At 36.6% G+C, this 19,538-nt stretch overlaps 1 protein-coding gene across 1 annotated transcript in view; it reads left to right on the plus strand.

Moving 5' to 3' along the window:
• Positions 1-19,538, plus strand: part of LOC135407342 (uncharacterized) — a 41,024-nt gene that overhangs the window by 8,232 nt on the left and 13,254 nt on the right. The window contains exons 2-7 of the mRNA XM_064642306.1: positions 383-2,911; positions 5,396-5,578; positions 8,396-8,563; positions 9,360-9,461; positions 12,150-12,260; positions 13,804-13,982. Coding sequence (XP_064498376.1) covers positions 383-2,911; positions 5,396-5,578; positions 8,396-8,563; positions 9,360-9,461; positions 12,150-12,260; positions 13,804-13,982 — 3,272 coding nt within the window. The remainder of the gene's footprint in view (positions 1-382; positions 2,912-5,395; positions 5,579-8,395; positions 8,564-9,359; positions 9,462-12,149; positions 12,261-13,803; positions 13,983-19,538) is intronic.

Here is a 19,538-nt window from a genome sequence, read left to right on the forward strand (position 1 = left end):
CGAACTAAGTAAATAATGGGAGGAGTAATAAAATTCAAAAGTGTAGCTCTTAATACATGCAAATAGTATATCTTATCCCCTAACAAATGCAAAACTTCATTTTTAAAAAAATTGCTAATATATTGATTTTCTCAAATCAGATTTAATTAACATGGCCCAATCTGATTTCACACTACTTATCAAATAATAAGATAATAAGATAATAATAAGATAAAACAAGTTAATATTGAAATTTTAAATTAATGTTGTGTAAAATACACTACATCTTAGAAATAAAATAGGTATTTTCTATGAAAAGTAACTCAAAGTTAATCACACATTTATGATACTGCTGACCAAATCATGGAAAAATTGTTTTTTCTTCTCTTTTGCTTTAAATTAGATGAACAGTTATCATCCATTTGTAAATGCCAGCAAAGTGTAGGAAGCCTTGAAAATAAAGCAGATGAGGCTCTGGCTCACTTTGCAGAGCCACCGGATATAAAGAGTACTGGCGAAGATGGCAAAGATCATGAAAACAAGAATCAGAGTAGCTCGGAAGCTTCTGAAGATAGAGATCTTGATAACATATCAGACAGTGAAAAAGAAGGAAAGAAGAAAAAGAACTGCCCTCCTAAAATGTTTTCTCCTCAGCAAGATGAAATCCTAGCTACGGTAACTTTTGGTGAATCAGAGGGCTCATCCAAAGGAAAAATTACGCTGTGGGGCAAGCCAGACTCTTCAGAGTCCATTACCTTGACCACTGGAAAAATTTCTGCAGAAGTAAAATATGGCTCTTTTAACTTGAAGGTAGAAATTAAGAATGTTTCTTTATCTGATTCTGGAACAAACATTGTGGCTGAAAAAAAGAAAAGTTCTAAGAACAAAAAACGTTGTCATGAAAGACAATACCAGAAAAGTCAAGGTTCAAAATGTTCAAAGTACCAGTGTCCTTCAACTTACCATTCAGCAGAAGACAATGGGAAATACAGGGGATCCTCTAAACATAGAATTCAAACTGCCATCAACGGAAGTGCCTCCTTGGAAATGAACATTGAAGCAAAAGAAATTCAAGTACAATATACCAGTGGAAAGAAAAATCTGAAGGTTAACATCAAAGCTGGTGAGCAGGCACAGAGCAAAGCATTCAACAAGGAACATGAAGATACGTATTGGAGTGAAACAGATTATTCTGTAACAGAGGCACCATGTAATACAGATTGTGAGTCGTCTTTTAGCTTTCATGAAAAAGTAGATTATACATTTCCAGATGGATGTACACTTCTCCCTCCACCTAAAGAATTTGCTGACTGTGACAAAATGCATCTGGATACAATTGCAGAGGGGGTGTCTTTGTACCCTGTTAATAGCAGAAAGGACTCTGACAGCCTCTCTACAGCCTTGAGTATTTGGGGGAAAGAAAATTTTTTCTGTAAACTTAACAAAGAGGACTATGAAGACCACACCAATGAAAAGGAAGATTTTTCAAAAGACAAAATAATTTTGTCAAAAATAAATAATACAAATTGTCTTGTAGCTATTAATGTTTTGCATAACCCAAACAATGGGAAGGAGTGTATCAGTAAGAACAATGCATTAGGTCAAGGAAGAAATAACTGTGACAAACGAAGAGACACAGGACAAAAACCAGCAAGAAGTAAGTCTTTCCCAGATACTACTCTCAACGTACCATCACCAATTGACCCTAGAAGGGATTCTGGCTTTTATTCATTGCCATCCTTAAAAGTATTGCATAAGGAGGCCAAAGCAGGGGATGTCTATAACAGGAACTCACATATTCATACAAAATATACAGAACTTTCTAAATGTCCTGACTTGACCTCCTCACTAACAGAGCTTTGCAAGTGCCCTGACTTGACTTCTCCACTGAAAAATTTGAGAAGTCTTAAGTCTTCATATCAGTATGCTTTCACATCATTTGATCATAATGTTACCATTTATCCATCTGAGCCTGAAGAAAGTTTAGACGGCACTTATTTGCTGAATGACTATGCAGACTGTGCAGGGCAAGGTGAAGAAACAGAAGAAACATTATTGGAGAGTGTTCATTCCAGTGGTACTATAAATGACAAAAAGGAAAATGGGTGTGAAGAGCCTCTTAGAAATCTGGCCATGTGGAAGGAAGACTCTGAGTCCACTGAAGAAGTTTTAGATAAAGGGACAACAGAGTACAACTATATAGAAAAGCATTTGGAATGGCAAAACAAAGCTCAACTGGTACAGGTCACTCCACATTCTAGAAGCCCTGCAGGTGAATTCATTAATGACAAGGAGAGTGCTAATTATGCATCTACAGAAAACATCCCAAAACAACTTTCAGCCTTAGAGCTAAATGTTCACCCACCCTCTGCAGAGTCTGAGGTAACAAATAAACGGAGAGGATCAGTACCAAATGACTCTCCAGTGATAAATGGAAAACTAGATGGAAGATTGATCCAAGATGATACTACATTGACATCTGAATGTTTTGGCTCTGCAGTAAGAAAAGAGTCTAACTTATTCTGCAGTACAACAGAAAAATCTTTGCTGTCATCCTTGTGGTTAGATCCCAAGGAGCAAGACATAAATAAAGAATCAGAAAACTTTTCTGAGATACAAGACCTATGTGGGTATACCCTTGTTGAATCTGATTGCCATGATTCAGCAGACGCTTCTGTATTATCTACATCTTCTGCATGTACAGAAAAGAAAGAGAATATCACAGAACATTCAAATGTTAAGGAAAGGTCAGAGAACTTTTGCAGTAAACAGTCAACTGATGATACCTTAAGGAGAGAGCCTGGAGCACATCAACAACCTCACTTACCCAAATCCAACTCTGAAGAAATTGAGAAAGGTTTTGAAATTAAAGAAAATTATTATGACAATGCAGATATCACCCTATCATCAGTAAAACAGATTAGTCAGAAAGGTAGGTATTATGAGACTTTTGAAGTTAATATTATTTACACACCTTTTGCCTAAGAGCTTTTGTGACATCTGTGGTTTTTTGGAAAATATGTGTCTATTTGAAGTTTACAATGATATCATTATGGTATGATATGCTTGGCCATGTGGTTGTAATATGCAGTTAATGTGTTAAGGATCCTAGAAGCCATCTTGTAGAGCTAAGTACCCTAAATAAAAAAAAAAAAAATAAAAAGTTTAATGCAGCTTTGATCAAGGAGCAGGTTTCCTACATCAAACATTCCACTCATCCTATACATGTATTGAGAGAAGCAAACACCACTACAGGAATAGTAAAAGCAGTTGCCATGTGGTATGAATGCAAAGCTCTAGTCAGTGTTTAAAATCACATAAATCTGTTTTTTCAATACATGTGATCTAAACAGATATTGAGTTCTAAGTACATCTCATTCTTCACTCTGGATAAACCTTTAAATGCTTTGAAATGACCAGAGGGGATCCTTTAACCCTCTTTTCTCCTCTCTTTGTATACTTAAAAAATCTGCCTACAAAAAAGACTTATTTTCAATAGCTAATATTTTACAAAATTTCTTGTCTTCCCTTCTATAACCCATCTACCCATATCCATAACTGGTCATTTAAAGTTAGTGTTTTGGATCATAAAACTGTTAAGCCATACAGGGACCTTGCACACTACAGTAGGGGCTTTTTACATTATGAATATGTACAAGAAATATATGCGTATCTCTTTTTGAAATATCACTCCAACCACTTTAGTTTTAACCTTTAATATTAATCAGGTTATATGCAAATATACCTCAGGTTGTCCTGTCCAGAAGAGAATGTTTCCAGCAGATTTGGAGGTTAAGAGGTTTATATTGTTGAAAAATATGTATATTCTCATTATGGGAAAATGTCTTAAAGAACCTTAGTTAAAAGCATCAGAAGCTTTTTAAAAATCTTTTTAGTTCACAATATCTGCAAAAAATACTGGTATGACCTCCGTGGTTGTCTTGTTTGGCATTGATAACAGAAATTTAAAAAATATCTGAAGTCTATATAAACTATATAGATACAGTATGTAGGTAGATATTGCTATATAGATCAATATCTCAGTATCAATATATAAAATAAATAATTTATTAAATGGAAATCTCTATAGAACAAAGTACAGAATGAAGATACCAAAGGAAATATACATGTCAAAAACCTTGACATTATACATTAGACCTAAACAGTTGAACACATAGCACAGAAGTGAGGTGTAGCTATTTCTTGCATTTTTATTTTATTCTCTCCTCTTTCGCTTTTGACCCTTACTAAGAATTATCTACTTGTACCTGGTCTGTAACTTTGGCCCTCTTTTGGTCTAGGGTTGTATTTTAATTTTCCTTCTGTGTTATTCCTAGCAATGCTGTGGAGGTCTTACGTCAAATAAATAAACGTGTACATCCTGTAGGCAGTATAAGCATTTAAAGTTTTAAAACTCTTTAATAGGAATCAAAATCCACTTCTAGTTTAGGATTACCAGCCTACTTTGTCAAGACAAGGGGAACAAAGGGCAATGTGGGACTTCCTGAGTTTAGTAATCTAGTGACACAGGAAAGGAAATGTGGTGTTTTCCATCAAAGAGTGATATCTAGTACAGAGGAGAAAAACAGATGCAACTGTGGTAAACAGAATGGAGGAGAGGAGCCCTGGCAATCTTGAAGTCTGCTGGTGTTGTGAGGACTTCACTGTTATCGGAGGGGATAACATGCCCCTCATGCAAAGGGCACTACAAGAGATAGGCTTCCTGACTTTCAGCAATGGTCTGGAAATAGTGCCCTGGAATGCCCTGGCTCTGTTCTTGGATCTCTGAGGGAGATCTAGTGAAGCCAGACAGAGGCTATAGAGACGTGAGAGCACGGACACAATCCTTCAGGGAGCCTGTTAAGGCTGGGCTCGCTTTCTCCCTGTCTGCCCTTGCCCGTGGCTACAGTTGCATTTTCAGAAGAGAATATAACACAAAGTCTGTTTTCCAAATACTTTTTTAGGTGAAATAGTAATACAAAAATAAATTTATTCTGTTTTACCTAGAAAGAAACCTAAAATAGAAAGGTATATCCTCCTCTTATCTTCATGTTTGTCTTTCAAGATTATTAGTGTTCAAATGGGAGTATATATATCTCTACATACTGACCATTTAAAAATGCATGAGCACTTTAAATAAAATCCATGGGCAGTTTACACATTTTTGTGTTAAAATGGTGACACACAAATGGCTTTGTAGGTATTTAACTGCAGATGACTTTACTTTTCTCTGCATGAAGGTCTCAGTTAGTCTAAAATACATACTTTATGAATATTTTCAGTATTTTTTGACATTTTCATTTGTATGTTTGGTTAGATTAATCTTGGATTTAGAATGTGGAAATATTAAACACTATAATTACTTGTAGAAGTTGTCTCACATATTCCTCACAAACTATATCTGGTTATAATTTAGACTTAAAATCAGAAATGAATAAAACCAGAAAGCTACCTTTGAAGAAGGACACCAGAGCAAGTGACAGTTCCCAGGAGGATGCAATAGACCAGTGGGCCAGAAGACGGAAACAGTTCAAAGACAGCAAAAAATGCAGTTCAACTGGAGGAAGCTCCATAAACAGCACAATCACTGAGGGATCAAGTGAGTACTCCAGTCTTACAATTGTGATCTTTCCCCTTTGTGTGATTGGCACTCTGACTGGGTTTTCTGCTGAGGAAATTAATCTTCAGTTCACAACCTGAGTGTCTATCTTAGTCATAATCATGACCAAGCATATTTTATTAAATTGAACTATTCCTTATAGGTAGTTAGTATCCTTTCTCCTTGGATAAGCAAACAATATAACTGAAAAAAAGTTGATTAAACCATACATGTTCATATAGAATTAAGACAAACTCTAGGCACACACAGGTGGCAGCAGGTTTGAGGTTATAGCAAAAATCATAATCCTTCTGCCTACTTATGTCAAAGCAATGCTGAGGTGGGTGTGTGCTCTCCTCCCTAAGGAAACCACTTGCTTCAGCTTTTATCTTGGGCTTGTTGCCTTCAGTGTGCCTCTACTGACTGAAACAGTTAGACCCATAACTATCTCATTAAGAAATCTGTCACCGCACCACAGACTTGGATGGCAAGCAAGATACCCTGAGGCATCTAATGTGGTACCTGTGTTTGAGTAACTGAGCCAATCCCTAAGTTTTTAGTGCCTGTTAACGAAGTAGCAGAAATGACTGACATTTCACATGGAAATAAAAAAAAACTCTTTATTGGTAGCAGTTTTCATTCTTTGCCCCTAAAAGAGATTAAAAACCATGGTAATGAGTTTAGAAAGTTTCTATGTCAAACCACCTGAGCTCAAGAAACCAAGATACTCATACCAAGATAAACTGTTCATTGATTTCAACAGTAATGTCTCTTGAATATAAAGCTGAACCATAGATTTTACTAGCTCAAGTACGTATTGGTTTTATAGAAAAAGTATATATATAGAAAAGAACAAGTTGCAAGAGCTAGAATTGCTTTCCTTGAGATAAAGCTTTCGGTAGGACATGGTGTGAACCCAAAATCATCTCCAGAACAGACAATTCCTCCACAAATTCTTATATCTAATCATTTTGGATGGTATGCTACAGGGCTGACACTTCTGTCCCTTTTGCTTTGGTAGTTAGGCTGTTCCCTTATGTTTGCAGAGTTCAGACAACCGTGACTGATATTTAGAAGCAGCAGGTTCTTTCATGCTTGTTTCCAGCAGCTGGGAAGAATTGTTCTTGTTTGTGACACTCAGATTGATATCTGTTCTGAAAACTCAAGGAGAGGAGAGAAGAAATGTCTTGGCATAACTCCATGCTGCCAGTGTGGCAGTATGTGTTTCTGTAGTTTTGCATATTTGTCACATTTTAAGCTTTACTACAATTAAAAAAATCAGATTAAACTGGCAAAATAGTGTGCTATACTGAATTGCTTGGTGCTAGTCTAGGTTTTATTAATTTATGCATTCAGGCTAGCAAGCTAAAATGTGCTTCAAACATATCAGCATAGTGATGTTTATTTATTTGTTTTTGGGGGTTTTTTTATTTGCTAGAAGCTTTTTATACAGTTAATCATGCCATCTCAGGAATAATAAGGGAAAAAACAGTGGGTGTGAGGTATTTGTCTACATAGATATAGTTGAGCAAACTGTCTGTTACAAGGCCGCTTAGATATATTCAGGAAGTAACTTCCCAAACAAAACAAAATAGAGGTTAATTTTTATCTTTTCTGGTTTGAAACTGGAAATCATTCTACATAATTGTGACTTCTAATAAAGGTAAACAAAGCAAGCAAATCTTATCTCCAGCTACATTAAATCTAGCTGCAATTTACCAGGCATTTAGTACTGAAAGGAACATTATGGTTTTTTTCCTCTTAGACAATTTATATTTTCAATCTATCTGTTAGCATAGTGTCTGATGATGTATACTTTTACGTGACTTTCAACATCCAGTTTTAGCTTTGAAGTTCCAGCTTCCGGTCTGCTTGGGATGTTGTCATGCACAGCCTTTCCCTTCGTAGTCAAACTGCTGTTTATAACCTCTCACACAGACAGCTGCCTGCCGTCCTCTTGCCTTTTGAGCCTGAACATTTCTGGTTCTACTCTCAGCAGAGAACTAGAGCTCCATCTCCATGGGGACTCAGTGCAAGACATTTTGAATGTAAATTAATATAAAATATGAACCTGAAAATCCTTGAGATAACACATCATGCCCTGAGATCAGTTCAGTTGTTTAGAGCATGGTGCTAATAACTCCAGGGTTGTGGGGTCGATCCCTGTATTAGCCATTCCCTTAAGAGTTGGATTTGACGATCCTTGTGAGTCCCTTCCAACTTAGAATATTCTGTGAAATGCTGTGAAATATCCAACAGTCTAGGACAAGCCAAAATTTCTATGTTAAAAGAAAAAAAAAAACACCAACAACTATCATTTCCTCACCCCACTTCTAACAAAACTACACATCTGGAAGAGCTAAGATTAAGAAAACAGAAAATATGGTCATAGCTACCCAAGTCATGTCAGATACTTTTCTACTTGTCTTTTGTCTTTCCATATGCACTGAATTTATACTAAATTTCTAGACTTGTTTGGTTTCCTGATCAAATGGGCCACATAGGAAAGCTTAAGAATCAGCTAAAGCCAGACTTCTCTTAAAGAGGTGTAGCTCCTGTTTTGACCATTTACATTAAGACTTCTTATTCAAGTTCAATATGCAATAGTATCCAGTGTTGTGGTCTTATATTTGGAAATCTTCGCACACTGTCCCTTTAACACTAAAAAAAATTGAGGAACTCCATACAGACATTACAAACAGTTCATTAAAATCTTGTGGCACTTCTTCCATGCTGACTGGCTAAGAATAACTGTCTGTTACTCTTTATGCATTTTCTCTACTGACGTAACTTTTACTTGTTTTATCATCACGGCAGTAAATTCAGAGGATGCTCGATCAGTAGATCTGGGACTATATGCCGAAAATGAAGACAGAGGTTTTTATACAGAAAACTTTCATTCTGCTTCCTGGGTTTTCAGAGGAGATGATGTCTCTCCAGATAACAGTCCTAGATGTCTCAGCAAAAGACCTAGACCAGTGGCAAGTAAGTTGACTAGAGCAACAGATAATAAATGTCATAGAAATTTATTTATTTTCGGCACTCTAAGGTTTTCTGGGGATCAACATGTGACAGAAGATGCTGGATGCTTATGCTGAAGACAGGAAAAAGATGAATGCAAAACTCTAAAAGATTATTGAAGTAAATAACTAGTTCTTATTTACCTAACATCTTGCAAAATGTAATAATTACTTGACAAAATTGAAACTGGTAAAAGGTTATAATTAAGCCTCAAGAGATAATGGTAAAGACAGGGTAATTTCATAACTTCTTCAAGCCTGGCAAAATCATAGAGAGATACTGATGGTCATAAATTATTATAATGACCATAAAATCTCTTTCACATCAAAATTTTAAACACAGTAGATCCAGAAAGGAAAGAATCATTTGCTATGAAGGTTATTCTGTTTGTAGCTTAGACCCTGTTGTGCAAAAAGATATTGTGAAAACTCTTTAAGGGAGATCAGAGCTTTTCTTTGACTTTTCAGATGTTAAGTTACTGAAAAGTAACACAGCTCAAAGATCTAAGACAAACTGAACACTCATGTAGCTTTCCAGGAGATTGTTCTTTGTTGGAATTCATAAATCATTCAGAATATTTGATCAGTCACAGTGCGAGGGGTGGCACTGTCCGAGGACCAGCACTAAACAGCTAGGTACTGAAAGCAACCCAGCAATTTGTAGAAACAGTAACTGCCTACAAAAAGTTTTGAGAACAGCCTGCTGCTTGTTAAATTCAACTGGTAGAGAAAAAGGATATCTCTTTTTTCCAATTTTGCAGTTCGAGAAAGAACAGTGAAGATTGCTAAAGGAACTGGTAATTATCCTTGGGGTTTCAGGATCCAGTTCTCAAAGCCTATCCTTGTGACTGAAGTTGACACAAGTAAGTTGTGTTTGTATTGGTTAGTTTGTCTTGTGTTTGTACCGGTTAATTTCTCCTATGACAATGTATAAAAATAAATACATAATATTTAGTATATTATATATACTGATACAATCATATATCTACATAATATGATCTACATAGTATAGAGCATCTGTTTTGTATTAATATCTAATATAGATGTACATGAATAATTTCCATAATTAGTGGGTGCAAGGTGTTTAATAGCATACTCTTGAACTGTTCGGGAGAAACTGCTTCAGAATCCTAGTATCCCTGGGGATAAAACAGACTCCACTGCTCTGTCTCCTTCCATGTCAATTGATACATTGTGCAAGTGCCTGTATTCAGCCTCCATCCAGATGTAGAGTCTAAAACTGTTGTGGACTGACATCCATGAATGACAACATGATTTTAAGAATTAAATGGGGTATGCAGGGATCCTTCTAACATTTTCAAAAGTCTTACTGACTGGGGACACTTCTGCTTGGACGGGTTTCCATTGAGCCATCTGTAAGCCATAACAGGTGTGGTGTTAACTTCTTCAGGGTAGTATGATGATTGTGAGAAACCCCAAAAGAAACTCCAAAACCCAACTGAGTAAACAAAAAAGTGTCAACAAAGAGTGTACAAAAAGTACAAGATGATGCCTCTAGAGAGCAATGATGGCATATCTTCATAATGGTGTTGCCAGTTTCACTCAGGAATTAGACCATGGGAGTCATCACTGAAAGGTCTCTGAAATCATTGGCTCTGTGTATACTGTCAGCTTAGAAATCTGGCTAAAAGCTTACTGTATCAGTAAGAGCAGTGAGAATGAGACACAAGCAGTCAGAGTCATTTTACTGCTATCATCTAAAAGCTTGGTTCACTCATATCTAGAGTAGTTTTTGCTCTCTGCATCTCAGGATGAGTACAGTAGAATTAGAGAAGGAGCAGAAAGTACAGGAGACTGTGATAGATTCTTATTACAGAAAGCAGATATAGTGCTAAATCTCATCCCACAGGAAGAATGCTTGCCTTCTAGCAAGGCATCTAAGAATAGATTTATCACTATTACCAACCTTATGTATTACATTGTCCATCTTCCTGACAATATCAGGAAACCCTGTGAATTCAGAGGCCTGTGAACTCATTAGTTCCTTACCTAAATACAAATAAAATCACAGGTGATGAATACAGCAATAGCCTTGAAACTTAGCAATTTATCCCTGCTAATCTACTAATGAAAATTAAGTCTAGCTACTCACATTATTTATTTATATGTTGTTTTCAAGTGTAGTTGCTTTAAACCTGTGGGGGGAAAAAAAAAAGGTTGGGGTTTTTTTTCAGACAAACATCTAGAAAAAATGTGTTTTCTCAACATATGACTCATTTCATTTAAACAGAATAGATATTAGAAAGAAATTCTTTACTGTGAGGATGGTGAGGCACAGGAACAGGTTGCCTAGAGCAGCTGTGGATTCCCCATCCCTGCACAGGTTCAAGGTCAAGCTAGTTGGGGCTTTGAGCCACCTGGCCGAGCAAAATGTTCCTCTGCCCGTGGTAGGGGGATGTAACCAAATGACCTCTATGGTCCATTCCAGCTCAAACCATCCTATGATTCTATAATAATTATTTTAATAATATTTTAAAGACCACTTATGATCATAAAATCTGGTATGGGATCCTTAAAGCCAGCACAAACCAAAATGTGCTGACATTTGAGAATTTGCAAATGATTTGTAATACCTTTGAGTGTGGACCATGGCTTTATTGGGCCTGTTTATTATTAAGCTTTTACTAATCTCTTCCCTACAATGTCTAAGCATCCTCAGAAATACACTGAAGCATCCCATGTACTGCATCATAGGGTACAAAATCTCTAAAAAAATGCATTAAATAGTGAGAACGTGGAATAATATTTTCCAGAAACATTTTGTCACAGTACATTAGGAATGCTTCATTGTAAATTAGAAAACAAAAACTGTGTCTGATAAATTTGTAACTGAGATTTAAGTAACTATGTGTTGGTGAATGGAGCATATTTATCACTTCCCTAATTTGCTTCCATTCCTGACTGGCATGTGTCTGAGCACTGTTTTGGAGTGCATGTGATTTGCAATGGTTAAGAAATAAATGAAAGGTCATGCATTAATAATCTGATTCAGTCCCTCCTTCACGGACACTTTTTTAACTTACTATGTTATTTCCTCCTAAAGACAAAGCCCCTCAAAATTCTCTGGCCAAATTCAGTTAACCAGCAAAGACAAACATCAGCAGAGAAAGTATTCTTTTGGAGTTACATCCAAAGCTCATCAGAATAATAGATTTTTTTTTTTCTACTGGCTTTATTGAGCATTGCACCAAATCTTTGTTTGCACTTTAGGCCAAAACCGTCAGATACTGAAATTATTATTTGCATCTTTAAATCCTAATGGCATTTTTAATTAAATTTCTCAACTGCCAGTGATTATCTAGTGTTGCCCCACAATCCAAATCCTGAATATTCATTTACAGATGACTAACGTTGCTCAGTAAAACTTGTTTGACCTTGAAGTTGAAATCATGAAGGCCCTAAAGCATAATCTGGTTGAACAGATACACGTTTTGCTAGAAAAGCTTCTCTGCACAGCCATGCTTGATATCCCAACTCTAAATAAAATGGAGTTTTTGATAGGGTTTTTTGTTTTTTTCTTTTAATTCCAGATAGTGCAGCTGAAGAAGCTGGGCTTCAGGTTGGGGATATTCTAATAGCAGTCAATGGAACTGATGTCACCAGCATGCCACATTCAGAAGCTGCCAATCTGGCAAGGAAGGGTAATTTTGAGATCACAATAAATTACTTGACTGGGTCAGGTTTCCTGTTCAATGCTCCAAATACAACCAGAAAAACTGGGTGATGTATGCAACAGAAATATTAATTACCAGTTTAATGCATTCATATTTAATACAATAGTATTGCCTAAGTCACCTTTTTATCTAGATCTTTTCTTCTAGACATGTAAAATTATTTCCCAAAGAGCACATGTGACTGCAGAGACACAAATACCTTATTTATGCCTTATAGTTCCTCAGGGAGAGACTTCATATCTTCCTTCAGTGCACCCAGTAGTTATTTCTGTGTCACCAAGACCTGAATTCTAGTCAGGAAAGCAGAGAGGTCATTTCACAAGGCATCCTTTTACACCGCCACAGAAACAGTCAGCAATATTAATCAAGTATATTCTTCCTAGAATTGTGATGATTAAAACCCAAAGATACCCATGTTTGTATGCTGAAAGTTAATCTGCCATTCCCTTATTTATCCCAGATAAGGTTTTGACAAAGGCTCACAGGAAATTAAATAAAGTGCTTTTACAAGACAGTGACAAATTTAACTTGACACGTTCCATATTCTTTAATTATAGAGGTGCCATTCACACTACTGTATTTAAGAGTATGTTGAGTCTTTTAGCAGATAAATCTCTGATTACTTGGTACTTTAACTCCTCAGAGAACAGCGTCTGGACTAAATCTTGGCACACAGACAGCATTCCCAAAGTCACATGACCCGAAAAAAGAGATCCAGCAAACACTTTGCAGATAAAAATATGTCATAGTCACATTTCTCAATTCTCCTTCAGACATTGCTACCTGCTCTGAAGTAGTGTCGATATAGTCAGAATCTCAGGTCTTCAGGTCAAAATCATAGATCTATTGATAGCTTCACCAAATATTACGATTTTGTATCTCACTGGTGGTAACATATTTTTTGAAAACCTTGCAACCTATCATATCTTCTGTATGTTTACCTTTTGCAATTGGTAAGAGGAAGCTTTAGAACAGATTAGCCTCCAACAGCCAGCCCCCTTGATGAGGGGCACAGGAAAGGTTAGAAAACTCCAAGGCGTGGAAAATAAAGAATTCTAAAGAGCATATGTAAGACGGCAGAGCCTGAAAGTCCCCCTAAGAGCATTCTCAGCAATTTTTGCATAAACCTCAATTTATGTGCACCCATTGGAGCAATGAGATTCAATCCCTTCTCTTAACTGATAAAATACACAAGCACCCAAAATGCTGCTTGCAAAGGGAGGTCACAAAATTTTTTTTAAGAGGAGTCTTCAGATAGCTGGCTCCATTAGTAGCCCTCAACACAAAATTAGTTTCATTCCTGAATTCATGTTAAAAGAAGGCCAAATATTGCTTGATTTGATTTGTTTTCTAGGCTACTCTGCTCTTTGCTGCTTCCAGAAGCTACATTGGGAGGACAAGGGCATGGGGTAGAATACTGCCTTCCTGCTCCATATACTACATGGATGTTAAAAGATATTGACAGACTGTTTTTGGCCTATGCTTTTGCACTCTTCATGTAATATTTTAGGTCCTGATATCCTGACTATGATTGTGGGATCAGACATCAGCCGTTACCCCAACACCCCCAGACCTACCTGCCGAGGATATCTGCATAAACGAACACAGTCAGCGATTCTGAAGGGCTGGAGAAAGAGGTGGTTTGTGCTGAAACACAATGGTTACCTGCACTATTACAAACACAAGAAGGTAAGGAGAGTGGCTAGTGAGGAATCAGGCTGTGTCTTGAACTATGAAGTGCAGAAGCTTTGTACTCAAGCATCATCTTGACTTGTGCTATTTAAAAGATAATGTCATCACTACAGGGCTTTGTATGAGGTGTATAAAGGAGGCTTGTTGGGTAGTTATGCTTTCATAAGCCTAGTCACAGACATAGGCACTGTCTGGCTTTTATGGATTCTACATTTAATCTCTTTGTTCTGATCTTCAAAAAGCCTGTAGAGGGCCTGGGATGAGATGAAGTAGCTTCAGATGTGTAAGAGCTCTATGTTCCATCTAGCATTGTATGTATTTTCTTAAACAGGTGTGACTATGTGATTTCTTTGTGTCAATGAATAAGTTATGGACCTGCACGCTGGGAAGGCTTAGCTTCTTCAGAGAAGCAATGCTCAGTATTTCATTCTGTCATGGGAGCGGGGACCTGTATAGTGCTTAATAATTCTATGTAAGACTTTAACTTAATCTAACAGTAAGACATCCAAAAAATGAATATGACAGGTGCTTCATGAAGGGAAATATTTCACTTGGCTTTATCCTGAGGCTCCATTTCGACACAGCATAATTTATAACCCTCTAGTTGTATAATGAGTCTTTATGCCCCTAAATCAGTGACTTCTTGGTTGTCTCACCTACAGATATTTGAGTATTCTATAAAGTTATTTGCCTCTAAATAAATGAATAAATAAAGACATTTCACTAAAAAAAAAATAGAGCTTTCTCTTGACGCAGTTAGCTCCAGGAGTGGGGGATGTAGGCACTGGGCTCACAGTGAATTTGCCTGCCCTACAGTAGCATTTTACTGTAGTCTGTGAGATGGCTCAACAGGTGCTGCATGTAGTTACAAGTTAATCCCCTCCCCTGTGTGTTTTCACGATGAAGTTATTCACCAAGAAAGTTACTCCTATAAAATCAAACAGATTGATTTCAAAGACTGTCATCTGTTCAGAGCTTTTTGTGGTAGAACATTTTACAGCTTGCAAAAAAGATTCAAGGTCATCCACCTAGCATTCATTTTAACCTGATTTCAAGAAGAGTTAGTGAAGCTGAGAAAAATTGCCTGTGAGGGATTTATTACTGGATGAAGCACATGTAGCTTTCAGGGAATCTCCTAGCTATAATGGAAGTAGCATCAGTGGAAATATCAGCTGGTTAGAAATGGTTTTGTCTCCAACATACAGTTTGAAAACATACTAGTAAAATAAAGCCATGTCCATAATCATAAACTACATGAGAATATGAGCATAACACATGAGCATAACACCAGTCCTTGGCCTGTAACTAGTCTTTATCTTTGCTAACATGGTCACAATACCTTTGATCAACTCAGCATATAAACATGTAGGAACATTCTTTTGGAGAGAATATTTGATTTTATCCTAGTCAGGTCCATCATCAGACTCCTGAAATGTAAAAAAAGATATCTAGTTATGCCTTTTAAACACTCTTCAATTAAGTCTATTTGAAGACAGAGTGTTAGATAAATTGAATTGAGAATTAGAAGGTACCCCATAATCTTACATTCACTAATATTTAATTAAATTTTTATTTATTTATTTTCACTAGTGGTGTTCTTTTAATTAATTTATTCCTCAACTAGCTTATTTACTGCACTGAGAAAATAAATATTTAAATCATGCTAACTTTGTGTTTTGATAAGATGACTCTTTAGCCACTGAAAGCATGCGTTTGCTTTTTCTTAAAAGAGTAAATAAATTTAAAGCAGTGCATAAATATTTCATAGTAATAACTAACTATTGCTTATTTTCTTGCATTATCCAAGCCTAGTGCCATTCAACCACTTTTTAAATTATTTCATTCCATTTTTTTGCCAGCTGCTCTCTCTCTGTTCCTGGTCTCCAAATAATACACTGAAATATTGTGTTACTATTTTAGCAACAAAAAACACAAGGACTTTCTTCCCTGCCTCATGTGCTTACAGGGTACTCTGTAGAATCCTTTAGTAAGAGAGACAGAAAGATACTTAAATACAAATACAGTTATTTACTATTGTGAGATCCAATGCCCAAATGAAGTAAGAGGAAGCTCAACTGGACTCTTTGACACTTTTTTCTTTTGGTATGATTTCTATCAGGGTATGAAAAGAAGACTTCTCATCCCACTTCTTCTTCTAAGGGAATTACAAATAATGTTTGTAGTTTAACACAGCCTTTATGTAGCATGCTGATTTAACTGCATGATTAATTTGGAAGCGTTGTGTTACAGGCCTTGACTCACTCAGGAGAAAAGATTTGTCCACTTATCTGATCTAAAATATTCTTTGAAACAGTTAATTGAAGTCAAGAGTAATTCAGGGAGACAAAAAAGTTCAGGATAAGGTGCCTATCAGTACAAGAAAAATAACTTCTATTAGTGTATTTCCAGTGATGCCAGCAAGGTCACTGGTCAAAGATTTCCACTTGTGTAAGAAGACAACTAGGCCTTTTATATATGCCTGAAATGTTATGTATAATGTTTTGTAGTTAAGAAAGGAAAGGATGTTTCATCTCTGCTCTAGTCCCTATCAACAAACACAGAGAGTTAGATTTCCTCATCATTGCTATTTGTAACTATAAATTATCAACCTTGAATTTTGCTTTTCCCACCTACATTAAAAAGGATATTGTTTCTAGAGCTTTTTACATTTGACTCACCCATGTATTTGCTGCAGTTTCAGAATCATCTCTAGCCAGCCACACACTGGTGAAGTGATAGCTGTTGCAAGACATTCAGTCATTTCACGTGTGGTCATTTTGGTTTCCCTCAAGCAGATGCTTCCACTGTCCTTGACTCCACAATCCATATAAGTAATCTTTTTCACTTCAGTAGATGTGGCTATGTTTCCACCTCAGAGCAGAGATATTTGACACATTGGGTTAGAACTTTGTTTTCTGTAAATTACTGAGATCAGCAGAGATATAATGCTTTATGTTATTTTTGCCTACACTTAGCAACTGTGGAGTTCCAGTATCTACTCTACAGTTCTGATCTCCTATTGTCCAGATCACTGGATCTACTCAAACATATTATTTCCTTCTTTGTCAACATACCCAGCTTTTCTTCTAAAGGAAAGATATCTTGAAATTATGAGGAAACAGACAAGGAATGTACACTTAAATCTTACTCTAAGGCAATCAAGCTTCTTGTGCTTCAGCTTAACACATTTTTTCAGGGAAAGCTGAAAGCACATCAGCATGGCCTTTCTTTGCAGATAACATCATCTACTCCTCTTAAAGTACCATTCGCTGCTCAGCACAGTAAAGGGGCTGCAAAGTCACCAGAAAATGCCTGTGGGAAGTCTTCAGTATAGGACAGAGAAACCTTAATCAGTTTTACATGAGACCAGTAATATAGCAAAAGCAATTTGCCCACAGCAGCAGAGCATCATTTCAGTATGTTAATTCTCTGAGCTGTCAGCAGCAAGTCTCTTTTAGAACATGACAGCTAACTTGAAAATCCTAAAATATGCTTCAGTCTTCAGGATAAAAAATGATGGTCTTGAAGATTCATTAATGAAAAGGAATATAATTTCTGGGGCTTGGGAATAAATGGGCCATTGATGGGTTTAAAGACAGTGGAGCATGCACTCCTCTGTCGTGAGGACATACCTGCTAGAGAGCTGATATTGTTCTAGGCTCAGTAGGAAAACACAAGGATAAAGAAAACAGCATTATAGTCAAAAACGTTTCCCAAAATTCCTCATTATAAATATCCATCATGTAAGGAGTTCAACTAATTAAATAGCAGAATTTACAAAAATGCTAAAAGTACCAGCGAAAGCCAAAATATCCTAGTTTCAATTAATCATTGCTTTCTTACCATGTAAGACTGGATATATAAAAAAATACATATAAAAAGTGATTTTGTGGGTCAAAAAAGGGACAAAAAAGGTGGAGTTGATAAAATTAAAAGAATTAATGAAATATCATTTTTGTAACAATGCCCTAGCTCGTCTCTCATTCTTGTATTGCTGTGTGTCTAGGAAAGATTTCCAGTCCCTTTGACATAAGAGGACCCTGATAGAGAGGATAGTAAGACAGATAATCAATCTAGCACCTGAAAAGGAAATGAAGAAATAAATATCATTATGGTTATGATCTAGGAGAAACTCCAAAGAGGCCTATCTATCTCAAAGCAGGAAACTGTTGTCAGTGTCCCTTGGAGACTTCCTTTCCAGAAGTCAGAGGCTGATGAATTCTAGTCGAACCAGCTCTATCAGGTCCTTATATTACATTTGTCATTTAGTTCATTTCACCCTCCAATTCCATGAGCTAAGAATGATGTGGAACAATAGTAATTAAGAATAAATGTCTAAAGAGTATGAGTTTGCTGACAGCATTTTTATGGACTTCAAACAGGAAAGTCAAAAGAAGATGTAATAGGAAGGAAGTAGGAGCAGTTAAGTTGGAAGGAACAGTTAAGTTGAAAACGGTTGTCTGGATGGTAGAAAAGAGCATGCTTTAGAGGTTCAGCTTTAGTGAGAGACTGAAGTATGAATACAGAGCAAATGCACTTTCGCATGTAGCTCCAAGTCTCAGAGAAATAGCCTTCATGATAGTTCATGTTGTAAGAAAACTGCGACACATACTCCTGAGAAGCACTCTCACTGTGGCAGCAGTGAAGGACGGTCTTCATTGTGATTTTATATAATAATGTCAGTTTTAAAAAGAATTATGATTTGCATTTCTTAGACTCATAAGTTTAATGCATCTAGGAAGCCCTTGGGCATCATGTGAGTGACTAAGTATCTCAAAGCTGAAAGGGCAGTGAGAACAAAAATATGCATTTCTTAACAACCAAAAGCGGTTAGACCCCAAACTGGTAAACAGCTGTTAGCTGATGATCACCTAAATGATCAGATGTTAGGTCATATTATTGTTTCTGTTATGAACCCAGTCCATTTCAGCAGTTCAGCATAATTCTGCCTTCTCTGTTGCTTTAACATAGACAACAAACTGGCAGTTAAGTATTAGCACAGATGCTAATTATACAGTGTTATTTGCATTCAAAGAAGTCCATAACCTTCACTTTGTCTCAGCAGCAGAATGCTTTCCTCATTGAACTTTCTTTAATTAGTGCTGTCCCTGTGAAATTGGTGTTCCTTAGATGCCTCTAGTAGGATATGTTTCTATTAGGAAGCATATTCAGAACACCTGAATACTACATTACAATTTACTTGTTCTTTATATTGCAAATAAGATGAGGTTTAGGTTGGATATTAGGGGAAAATTTTTTACAGACAAAGTGATCAGACAGAGGAATGGGCTGCCCAGGAGGTCATGGATTTTCCGTCCCTGGAGGTTTTTAAGATGAAACTGGATGTGGCACGTAGTGCCATGGTCTAGTAACCACATCAGTGTTGGATCAAGGGGCGGATTTGATGATCTTGGAGGTCTTTTCCAACCCCATTGATTCTATGATTCTATGATCATCGTCATTTACACGTCTCATGTAAACAGCTGGATACTAGTCTTCCATTTCTTTTTACTCACATCAAAACAGATCACTTTTCATCAGGCCTCTCAGAAG

The sequence above is a fragment of the Pseudopipra pipra genome, chromosome Z (genome assembly GCF_036250125.1).
Source record: "Pseudopipra pipra isolate bDixPip1 chromosome Z, bDixPip1.hap1, whole genome shotgun sequence".
Lineage (NCBI taxonomy): Eukaryota > Metazoa > Chordata > Aves > Passeriformes > Pipridae > Pseudopipra > Pseudopipra pipra.